Source organism: Eurypyga helias, unplaced genomic scaffold (assembly GCF_000690775.1).
Source record: "Eurypyga helias isolate BGI_N326 unplaced genomic scaffold, ASM69077v1 scaffold32508, whole genome shotgun sequence".
NCBI lineage: Eukaryota > Metazoa > Chordata > Aves > Eurypygiformes > Eurypygidae > Eurypyga > Eurypyga helias.
The window spans coordinates 1-12,176 of NW_010266999.1; the positions used below are offsets into that span (position 1 = coordinate 1).

The 12,176-nt window shown below is 42.6% G+C and overlaps 1 protein-coding gene across 1 annotated transcript in view; it reads left to right on the plus strand.

The window, feature by feature from the left end:
• Positions 1-3,896: 3,896 nt before the first annotated feature.
• LOC104513806 (laminin subunit alpha-4-like) overlaps positions 3,897-12,176 on the plus strand; it is a gene marked incomplete at its 3' end in the record, with an annotated part of 48,827 nt that continues 40,547 nt past the window's right edge. The window contains exon 1 of the mRNA XM_010157274.1: positions 3,897-4,222. Within this exon, the coding sequence (XP_010155576.1) occupies positions 4,022-4,222 (201 nt within the window). The remainder of the gene's footprint in view (positions 4,223-12,176) is intronic.

Genomic DNA, 12,176 nt, shown 5'->3' on the forward strand with positions numbered 1-12,176 from the left:
TCTATGATTCTATGATTTGGAGAAGTCCCTCACTCGAATGCACAAGGGTGCAGACAGTCACTTTGCTATGCTGAGCAGGGCTCATGACGTTCACAGTTACTCTGGTTGAATATATCTCATTCAGCACCTTGTTCACAAGACTTCCATATTCACTAATATTGCAGGCAAAACAGCCTCGACTCAGGGCATTTTGCATAATTTAATCTATTGGAAGTAAATAAGCAAAAATATTTAATCACTCATTTAGGTATTAAGATCAAGAAAACAAATTACTAAATAAAAACCTCAGAGAAATGCCTGCCTTCCCTCTCCCCAGGCTCATCTTCTGTCCAAAATCTTCTTAGCCCCTTCCCAATCTGCACCCTCAGGGGTCTCCCCAACCATCATGGGTTACACACAGCCTGCACTCCCTCAGAGTGTCCCTGCCCTGGTGTGGGTCACCCTCATGTGGGCACTCTACCCAGCAAGTATGTCCTTCCAAGACAGTGTCACCAGCCAGCTCCTCAGCAATGTCCCCCACTACACATCCTCCATGTCATTTCTCCAAACGCATCTCTTCACATCTCTTCTCGAGTCCCATTTTTGCACCCTCACATATTTCCTTCTGTGTGGCCTCAGTGCACCCTCACATATCTCCTCTAATATCTCCTGTGCCAGCAGCTACTGCTCTTTTTAGCATCTCTTTGAGTAAAGGAGCCATGTTTTGGGGCACTGTGGGCTGTTTCCACCTGTAGCCAAGCCAGCTGGACCAGCCCAGGGTGCCCTGCAGCTGCTGCCTTCCAAACCCTCTATTCATTCCTAATACAACTAAGTTATGCCCAACTGTGCAAAAACATAAGCGCTGCTCTTCAAAGCCGTTATGTGACTTACATATACGACTGCAGGATCTTGACTTGAATTAAACATGCATGAATGCACTGTTCAACTTCCTATCACCATCCCTGCAATAAAGAATTTTTTTTAAATCTATTAAATTGTTGGGGTTTAATAACTGAATAAATTTTAATCCCTTGAATTAATTAAATCGTCAAAACTATGAATCACTCAGCATAGTAACTAGTACCTACCACTGGTCTCTAATACTCTACATACCGATACTTCTTGTGACATATTCCCAGTCCTAAACTGCACCCAAGTCACATCACTAGGCAGATAAAAAGACATAAAGAAACCTTACAAGCTCTGAAAATTACTTTTCTGAAAAGATATCTTTTAAAGAGCTTTCTATTCTGAAATTTAATTTACTGAAATACTTCCAAAATGAATATTTTTCTTCATTGTTGCAATGCAATCCAGGAAAAAAAAAAGTGCATAATCAATTGTAGAAAAACAGTGCTGCACCTTATTTTTGTTGCACTATAATTAGAAGTCTTGCTCTCCAGAGCCAAACCCATAATCGCTAATGACTTCCTAGGAAAAGTAAAACTCACAGGGCTAGGAAAACCATCAAGAAGCCATTTAAGACAGTCCTCCATCTTAAACAATTTCACTTCTTAAATTTAACCTTTGACAACTTTCTATCTTCAAAGGATATTGAATCAAAGATCTCCTAAATCTTCTTCTCTTACTCTTCTTTTAAGTACAGTAGTACTTAAAATTGCATCTCATTTTCTGCCTTTGCCTTTCAGCTTTCATCTCAAGACATTCTTCCTGTGGTCACAGGTAGTTCTCACTATCCGTGTTTCTTGCTTGAGCTTCAGGTTCGAAAAGAGCTCACCATTTGGTGAAAACTTTTTGTCTTTCCTGTCTTTCTGGTTCCTGCCATTTCTTTACAGACCACCTACTTTCTTCAATTCCTTTTTCTACTAGGCAAGAGAACTTTCTTCCCAAGTCTGAATCTGTTGGAGACTGACTGCCAGAAATATGTTGTTTTAATTTTCCTGTTCTTCCCATCTAAAGGTTTACAAACCTTAAGTAACTGTTTCCCAAGTTATCTTTCTTTGTTGCTTTGTCAACAGTTCATCCCAGATGCCTGGGAACAGATGTAGAAGATTCTTGGTTGTTTGGGTTTTTTTTTAAAAAAAGTATCCAAAAAACTGTCTATACATATTCCAGTAATTTGCTGCACAATATACTGTGTAGCTAAAAATCTCCATTGCCACCCCAGTAGTGGTGATTCTGTCACTTACCGTCAAGATGTTTTATTCTCTTTCTTGCCCCTGCTTTAATGTTAAATTTATTCCTCAGGCTTGTCCATGTAGGGACTTACAGGATCTAATGGGAACTTCATGGTATCCCTGCCTGGGTCCTCTATGGTCTTCTGCTCCCTGAGCCTTTGGACCTGCTCTGGGCCATTCCCAGGACTGCTGTTAGTAGAAAGAGATGGAAAAGTCCTGACAGCCCTCAACAACATCTCACCCTCAGGCTCCTGGGAGCCAGTCTGCTTGCCACCATGTCAGGTCCAAATGAGACTGAGATATTTCCATTGCTCAGAGGACAGAACTAAATACAACCACAGTTTCCACCTTTTATTTCCTCCTTAGTCCTGAACCTCACAGCCTTGGGCCACACAGACTTTCTTCTCTATTGCTGTAATATTTTGCCCCACAGGCCTGAGTCACTTTGCCTGCTCATCTACACCATTTCTGACTCAGGCAGGGTTTCTTGGTGTTTAACTTCTTTATAGTCCCTATATGACATCTGTACAGCATTTATGGGCCCAAAGCTGTGCCTACAGGTGTGTGGATGTTAACAGACATCCAAAGCACTTTATTCTACCCTTAATTCTCTATTCACTTTTCCTTTGGTTCATAATATCTTCAATCAGATAGGAGAGAGAGGAAGAAAGAAGGAATACACTTCCAGAATGAAGCCAAATAAGCCAACCTCTTTTAAGATTTGAGAATGAAGCCTGACAGGCCAGTGATGTTAAAAGCCCCTGCACAGAGGATAGCTGAGGGACGGCATGCTGACCCCTTGGCCGGAATGATGCACATTAGTATAATTACACCCCAACTTTGTCCCAAAACCTAGCAAGGGTTACTGTGTTGTCTTTTTGAAATTGTAGTCATAAAATTAAGTCAGCTGTGGGCAATATATTCAGCTCGCTTTCACATACACACTGCAAGCCTTGTTACCACAGCCTCACAAAGCATCTCTTGAAAAAGGAATACAAGATGCTCTTTGTAAATAAAAGTTCATGAGTCTGAGGAATGAAGTCATTTTCCAAAATCTCAGTGAACTATATTCTTTTTCACGAGCCAACAAGAAGCCAAGAGGTGGGCTTGAGGGAAAGGATCTGAATGAAACATGTTAGAGAAACCACTTAGCCCTATTAGCCCATGGCACAGCCAGGCTCTCTCCCTCCTCCTCCTCCTCCCACCCACAGCTTCCCCTCCCCCATGCCAAAAGACAAGGTTAGTCTAGCGGGTTTTTTTAATAAATTTGGCACCTCTCTACCTTCCTCTGAATAAACTGGAGATGTTAAAAAATAAACAGTCACGAGAGTCAATGCTTCACATGAAGCAGTCGGATAGAGCCTGTGGGGGGGAAGGGGGTGGTGTGGGGAGAGGAAAGGGTGACCTCACTTTCTGAACAGCAAAGTTTGAGTGGGAGGGTCTCAACACGAAAGGTAAAAAAGGGAATGATGTGAACATGTGAAGGAAGCCAGAGCACTGAGCAGAGCGTCAGTCTGTATCCTGACAGAGGGAGATAAGGTGGCTGGGGAGCCAGCGGTGCTTTCCTGGAATACAATCTCTGTTTGACACTCTCTGCTTAAGCACTGCCCATCTGTATGTTATTGAGCTGGAGCCTCTGGGGAAAAAGAGGAGCCACAGGCACAGAGAGTGAACGAGGGAGGCAGCAAAGGCGCTTTTCTTCCCTTCTTTTCCTCCTTTTTTTTTTTTCCCCTCTTTTAAATAAGGATCTGGTTAGACTGCCTTGAAGTGCCACATCTGGAAACCGAACGCTGAAAGAAAGTTAAAATAACTGAGGCACCACTAAGCCAAGGGGGGCTGATTGCAGAAGAGGGTAAACAATTACTGAGACGCTAGAAGACCACTGCTGGATGTAAGGGGACGAAATGGCTTTGATCTCCGCCTGGCCCCTCATTTCTCCTATATTATTATTTTTGAGATGCTTCTCCTCCAGCACAGCCTCGAGTGAGGGAGGCGTTTTCCAATTTGACATTGAAGGTAGCTCAGCGGTCAGCACGCAAGAAGCCACTGTTATCAGAGGGCAGCAGCAGGCAGTAGCTACTGGAAGTTGGGTGCCTTTCGCTGAGGTACAGTAACTCCCTTCTCTCTCTAGTGTCTGTGCTTTTCTGCTTTCAACTGTCTGTCTTGAAGCTCACATCTGGTTAACGTTAGCTTAATCATTCGATCCTTAAAGCGATACCAGAGATTTTTTTGCAGGGGTCTGAGTCGTTGCATTTCGGGACTGGAGAGATACGGTTCAGACTTCAAAATGTACACATGCCCTGCCTGCTGTGAGCAGACAGCTGCTGTACTCTGCCACTGAGGCTGGCTTAGCACATCTCTAACTTTCCTGCCAACATAACAAAACAGGCCTGTCTAAACAGAGCTGTTTTACAAGGGTTTATTGTCACAACGCTTTTCTGCATGCCTTGTTGTAGTTCCTGGAATTGTAATTCCCTTAGACTTTCAGAAAGTGTTTGTCTTTTGGTGGCAAACACTGTACTGTAGAAGTTTGTGCTTTTGCCTCTGAATGCCATCTGCCTCCAAAATCTGAAGTTTCTTTTCACAGGGAGAATGGGGCTAATAAATCAAATGCATGTAGGAAACTGCATGCAGAGAAAACACCTGCGGAGATTTTAAGACTTCCAAAAAGTATGAGGTTGGGATTAGTGGCAAATTAAATCAGAGAGATCTGGGAAGCAGTTTGACGGTTGAAAATTTTGCTGCAGACCCTAGGTTTTGGGATTAGTTGATACTCCTCATTCTAGCAAGGCTGCATTCAGAATGGACTACTCAAAAATACAGCCTGAGAAAACAATAAATCACTCCAGCATACACGGGGAGGTGGGGATAGTAATGTCTCATGTGTGGGAGATGCAAAGTAGGAGGCAAATTGAGTTACATAAGGTCATGAGAAGGGAAAGAACATCCAAAAATGAGGTGAGATTAGCACAGCCATGTCACTGTGACAATATCAAGATTGCAATCTCCAATATCACACAACTAATTTTCCCCCTACGCCTCAATTACCAGAACTAACAGCTGTGGTAGTAAGTGCACAAGCCCTTCAGAGAGCCAGTGTTACTGTGGGGCTGGGCAGAGATCATCTCCTGCTGCAGCAGCTCCAAGCAGCTGGGCAGCCTAGGGAATCGCCTGCCCACCCTCCCAGGGTCTCGGCGCGAAACATGACCTGTGTGAGAAAACTGGAGGCTAAGCCCTGCGCTGCTGAGCGTAGGGGCTCTCAGGAGCTGTCCCGGGCTTGGACAGGCTCCGTGGTGTGGGACATACAACTCTTCTCCTCTGGCCTGGGATCAGCCCCAGGAAGTTGCATTGCCACCTGTTGCTTACAACATGGAAAGTCTCTCAACGAAATGCCTGGTTTAAGAGCCAAGTGGGTTTTGTAGCTGCTTTTCACAGGGTAGTGGGCACAAGTGATTGTTGGCCTTTCTTGATATGATTGTCTAGTATGGTTTTCCCAAAGACACAATGCTTCACTTAACTATATTAAACTTTACCTTGGGAAGGTGCTGTGAGATATATTGGACACTGTAGGATAATGACATTTTAGACTCCTTCACCCATTTCAGTCAGTACAGTCCGATCTAATAGACTTGATAACTGGTGTTTGTTCTGACAGTTTACTTCAGCCCCTGCAATGGCATCATTTAGACTCTGGGTCCCATGTTACGAACAAACGGTGCTGCCTGCTATCATCAGGCCAAGGCCCTTGGCTGCAGGATGTTATGGTTTCATGAGGAAGAAGCCAGGATTTCAGGCCCCTTTGTTAGCTGCAGAATAACTTTATATTGCGGTTCAGGGCCACCTCCATGGCAATTTCCAAGGAGATCCAGTAGGATAGGGCCCTTTTGGGATAGGGCTGATGGTGCTGTAACAGTGACAACCTGCTTACCCATTGATCCACATATATAGTGGGTAACAAGAGCTGAGGAACTGTCACTAAGCCCTGAGATTGATGGGGCCAGAGAGCAACGGTCTGGGAATCTCACAGCCCAGCAAGGAACATTTCCTTTGGTCCTCAGAGATATTTCCCCGTCATAGCCCATCTTCCCTCACTCACCCCTGGGAACAGGGTTTATGTGAGGAGATTTGAATTAGCCTCTTTCAAAGCCCGGGTTCTTAACCCACAGCTGACGGTGAACCACAGAGTAAACTCCCTTACACAGCGCGGTTTGACCCAGCTCCTTCGTCTAAATATTGACTCAGGCCTACAGCTCTCCCAAGCAGACAGAGGCTGTTAGTCACATTGAATAGTGCCAAATCATACAAAAGGGGCAGATTTACAAGGCAGAGTTACAGAGCTGTGGATGGTGCTTCATGGTGGACTGTGGTGCCAGTCAACCACCACCGTAAAGCCAGAGCACAGACCAGGACAGACAGAAACCACCATGTTTTGGCAGGTGGGGCAGGTGCTGGTCTGCATTTGCACCACACATAATTCTGCTCCACACAACCTCTTCAGAAATTTGCAAGGTCTGAAACAGTATTGGTGGGGGTTTCCAAGCTGTAACTGATGGGTTGCTCTTAAATCTCGGTAAAAGTTCGGTATTATGAACGTATGGAAGAACAGGAGACCCCAGTTAGTGTAAATAGATATTAGTGAATATTCCTCTCCTTTCCTATTTTTGGCAACCTTAAACTCAGAGAAGCGGTTTAAAAATTCAGAATTAATGTTAATGTGGAGCTTTTCAGTGCCTTGGATTTGTATGAAAGCCTCTGGATGGCAGAGAGAACTAACTACTTTTTCAGTGCTACGCAAGTATGCTGTACCCACTCACAGAGCAGACCATGGGTATGAGTTGGACCTCAGCAGCAACCAGTTTTGGTTGTTAATCAATGTGTGATCCAGTACACCTAAATTAGGTACACAAACTCTGCTTAAACCTTTTCAATCCAAAAATTAACATGCACTGATTTCAAGTGACTTCAAACTCAAATTTCCCATACAACAATGGAGACACCTCTCCTGAAAGCCCTCAAAGGAGCCTCTTCCTCTGTAAGGACTGTGTTGGGTATGTTCAGGACAGCATCATTAATCAGCTAAAGGCTGGGGCACAAAATGTAGAAATTTAAATTAACTGGACTAGATTCCAGCCAATGAAATGTTACCTGCATAATGAGCATTGGTAGTTACCATCATAGAACCACAGAATCATGTAATAATGTATCTAGCTCTCTGCCTCTGTTTCAAGAAAAATGCTTATAAATTGATGAAAATGATTCAGAAAAGTATCATGAGAAATACTGCTGTGTTAGGAATTGGAAGATAGCTGAGAGTCTCTACAACCCAATCTGCTTAGTTCAGTGGAAGGTTAAGAAAAAACTCATCATATGCAACAACTGGAAACGGAGGATGACCCTGTTCAGACTGCAAGTTACAAATTTTAATTTCAAAGGTAATTAAGCACTGGAGACTTTATCCAGTTGTGTTGAATTGTCTATCAGGAGGCAGATCAATATGAAAAACACCTCAAGTACTCAGTTGCTTCTGTGTTGTTCAAGATGATTAAGTTCCTTGGCTCACGAAAACAATAAGGGCATGCAAGGGAGATGTTACAGTGCCGAATCTCGATGTGATGGGGAGACTGTGAGAAACAGAAAGAGAATGAGCACAAAGCATTGGATTCGGTGCATTAGTATAACTCGACTGCAGTCAACAGCACGAAGCCAGAGAATGATTTTTCCAAATAAGGATAGATTAAAATATTTTACAAGGAAGATTTATCAAAGATGGAAGCAAAGGATTTAAAACTGACAGATATCAAATGAAAGGAAATGAGAAAATGGCAAATATCTGAAATCTTTGGTTTGGGGTTCCATATGTTAGCTTGGACACAGCAGAAGGAAAGGGAGTGGTGAGACACTTCCAGTTTTGGTGAGGTACAGAGTCAAAACTGAAACCCAGGAGAAACTTCGGAGAACACTTATAACCCACTGTCAAACATATGCCTTTAAAATAAGAGGCAGGTCATATTTGGGTCTGAAGCCTGTCACTGACAACATCTGTGTTTGTAAATTCCACTGGTTTAAATTATATAGATTTATATAGATGTAGATGAAAAAAAACAGTAGGAAGAAAGTTCCTTGCAAACAGTGGAAGAGTGCAGAGTCTAAGGTGAGCATGAACAATGGTACAAGGCATCAAACACTAGAGAATATGGCAAATGATTCTCTGTGATTGGAGTGTGCAGCCATTTGCTTCAGTGTGAAATGAATGTGAGGTGATATCCAGAAGATTTGTTTCATTCTGATGTGAATGACTACATGAGGTAAAGAAAATAGTGAAGAGAGCTCAATATAGGAGATGGGTGTAGGAAGGATTACTGGAAGAAAGGGAAGATAGACATTTTGTGGAGACATTTGCCAAACAAGAAAAGAAGATTTCAGATGTCCTCTATGGAAAGGAGAATTGAATCAAGTAGTGGGAAAGGAACCAAGCTAAAGCAGGAAGAAGACAAAGGAGAGGGGGGAAAAAAAAAAAAAAGAGCATGAATGAGATAATCAAAAGCCTTAAGGGTAAAGAAAAAAATGAAGTAGTTGGGACAGGGCAGGAAGCCAATTCCCAGAGTGAAGGAAGGCATGATACTGTTGGACGGATAGAAGAGGAAAACTGTTTCCAGCATCAGTGTTTTTGGCTCAGAGGAAAGGCAGAGAGGCAAAAGAAGTCCTTTAAAGGAAACCATTATCATAATCAAGGCAAAAATAGCCATTTACTATAAGAGACTGTAAGAGGCAGAAGTGGTCTGGTGGAGCTTGCATGTTAAAATTACATGTTTGACAATCATTTTTTCTCACCTGACTTCTACCAGCATCTGCTGATCTAAATTTTCAAAAGGAAGAAACAGTATTTGAGGTGCTTTCTTTGTGGTTCTCTAAAGCGATAAGCAATAATTATCATGGGACTTATTAAAAACTCACATCTCTAAAATGGCATATATAAAGTATATAAAGGAGAAAAATCAAAAGTCCCAGTCACTTGTTAAGCAAGACTCAGACTATCAGCAAATTGCCTTCACCCCTTCCCGCATAGAGATTGGAACAGAAAGTCTTGCAGACTGTTTAGAGAAACGACCATTTGATCCTTACTTGTGACATTCATCTGTTGAAAACAAACTAGTGCTAAAAGAAGCAGCAGAAGACCTAATCCTGAGGTATGAGCCAAAAAGGGTTTTAGCTTGACAGAAAATTGCGTATTCTTTTAAGCTAATGGGAACTGCACCTACCTTTAAAAAAGCGGATCTTTAAACGAATTAATTTCAGACCCTTGAGGTTATGTTAGGTTAACTCTCATAATGGGCAATTTGGATTTCTAGCTGCTGGGTTTTTTCTGGTACAACAAGGTTATGTTCTGAGAAATGTCTATTAGTGGGGAGGAAGTTTTTACTGCAGATGTTTGTGATTCCAGCTTAAGTTTCTCATCAAAGCTTTAATGAAAATCAGCTGCTTGGAGTAGAGCCGCCAGACCCCAAACCTTTTAAATCATAGGAAACTGAAGCAAATGGAAGCACAGGACGGAACATATGGATAGTGGGAAATGTTCTACATTTCAAGAAGGTTCATAAAGCACCCACCAGAACAATACAATTTAAACTTCACTGCAGTGAGTTCCCACAAAGTTTTGGGCAAGTACCAGCAAAGTGACCCAAAGCTTATTCAGGGCTGTGAAAACCAATAAAAGGCATTTCATGCCCACTCTTATTCATGACATGGGAAGCAAGGAAGGAATTAGAGTCCACTTTTTCCAGGGGGCATGAGAAGCAATAAAATAATTGGTTTCTGAAGGAGAACTTGTCCTGGTTTAAAGTCATAACAATTACAGCTCCGAGTGTTCAAGAGCTGTAGAAAATAGGTCTCCTTTCTGACTTATACATAGCCAGCCACTGATAATTTACAATTTGCTTCTGACTTAATTTCAAACACCAAAATATAGACACCCTTGTTTTTGATAGTATAATTAGGCCTTGTGAACATTTGGATCTGATCCCAGTTCATTTTCAGATACCGCCATGAGCTGGGGATTTTTGGGTTATGAATACTAGTGCAAGATTCAGCAATTGCAGAATAGTCCTGTATACAAAGCTGCTAGAGCTCCACAGTTTCTGAAATCTAATTCTTTGCCATTAAATGATCTCAAAGAGATTTGTCTATCAGTCAGGATACATACAGGTTGTATTTGACAGTGCAAACAGAGGTTGACTAAAATGCAGTAAATACAATCTGGCTTTGTTGTTCCTATTCATCCGTATTATGCAATTCTTTAGATGGTTATTTTCTTAAAATAAATACTTCAGAAATACTAGAATGCCATATTTTCTTTTAAGACAAACCAGCAAGAAACAGTGGTAAAACCTCAGCACACAAGAGTTACTAAGATACATAATATGAGCCAAAAAATAATAGAGGGTTGTCAAAAATATTTTACAAATTACTATTCCAAGTTTACGAGACTGTAAGAAGAACTAAAATGTTATTTTTTAAGTCATGACATATGGAAGCCAGGCAGCATGGGAAGAATTGGCACACTTGAATGTTAATTTGAAACATAATTTAATAATTGCTGAATAAGAAGACTGTATCTGCATTAATAACTTTCAATATGATCTGTAAGAATAGCCATTTTAGCTAAAACTGGAAGTCTCTGAATCATTGTTTCACACTGTCTTCCCAAAAAGACTGTATAAAAATGAACTCATTCAACCTCTCACCATTGGCGTGGGGTGGAAGAAAAAGCACATGGAACCAGCAACTAAACCGGATCGTTTCTGGGTTGCGCTGTACCGTTACCACCCTACGAGGCATCCTGTTACTGCTGTGTGAAAGGTCTTCGGAGCAGCAAGAGACGAGCAGACTTCTTTTCTGCCAAGTCTAATGCAAGGACAACATGTCCTAGGGTTTCCCACGGTGGTTTCCCACCTCTGAGCCTGGATCATATCCCATGGAGAGCTTGCCATTCATGACTCCCTTATATTGCGCTCCCCACCCCTGACTCCAGGGATCCTTCCTCGAAAGCACTTTGCAGAAGCAAGCATTTGTCTAGAGAAAATCTGCTCCAGCATAAAATAAATAAATAGATTGATAGAAGAGCTGGCACAGCCCTCCCTACCCCAGCTATTAAAACTCTATGTACCAAGGTGCCCAGAAAAGTCAACGCAGTCTGGCCCACTGAGGATTGGCACAGCCTCTGGAGCACCAGTACCTGGCACAGATCCATTCAGGAGGGAGGTGGGCAGGTGCTGAAGGTCTACACATGGTGCAAGGTCAGAGAGAAATTGTGTGTGACACTCAGGTTTTTGCAGGGTTGTGGTTTTCTGTGACTCCCTACTTCCTGTCAATGGCCAGGATTGTCTGCAGAGGCTCAACGGAGTCTCTAAGGCACTAGTTAATTACTTTTAAGTCAGCTGGAGACAGGAGTTTGGGTGAGGGTTTTTTGTGAGGGTTAAGGAAAGAGATTGGGGTTTTTCTCTTTGCTGCATCTATTCTTCCCCAGTTTTGAACCAACAAGAAACTAACTTCATTATTGTGCCATGCCTGTGATGAAACAAACTCTGGATCAAGAGACAGTGAGAGATGGGGGCAGGTCATCCCTTCTCCCGAGCCCTGGCCTTTCCTCCCTTTCCTCTCTCCTTTCAGACCACAGCCTCTGCCCAACTCCATGCTGGATGTAAGGCTGCAGCACACATTTACCCATGCCAGGCTGTCTCCCTTCCTTCCCTTACATTTGCAAAGCACCGGTACCATCAAGGGGGAAACTGTTCTGGGAGAACAGCCCAGAAACACAGCACCTTCCCAGCAGCTATCCCCAGCAGCTGCCTGTTTTGTCCAAAGTTTGGCCATCCTTGGAAAGAGAGATGGATGAAAGTTCTTTCTCTTGATCTTTCAAGTTTTTCACACTGTGGCTTGTGTTTTGTGTTAACAAGCTTTAAAACTGATGCCTTGGCTATCGGTCAAGCAGACCACTATATGTCCCAACTTCAATTTCAACATTTCAAAATAAACCCAGGAAACACTTGAAACCGGGGGGTG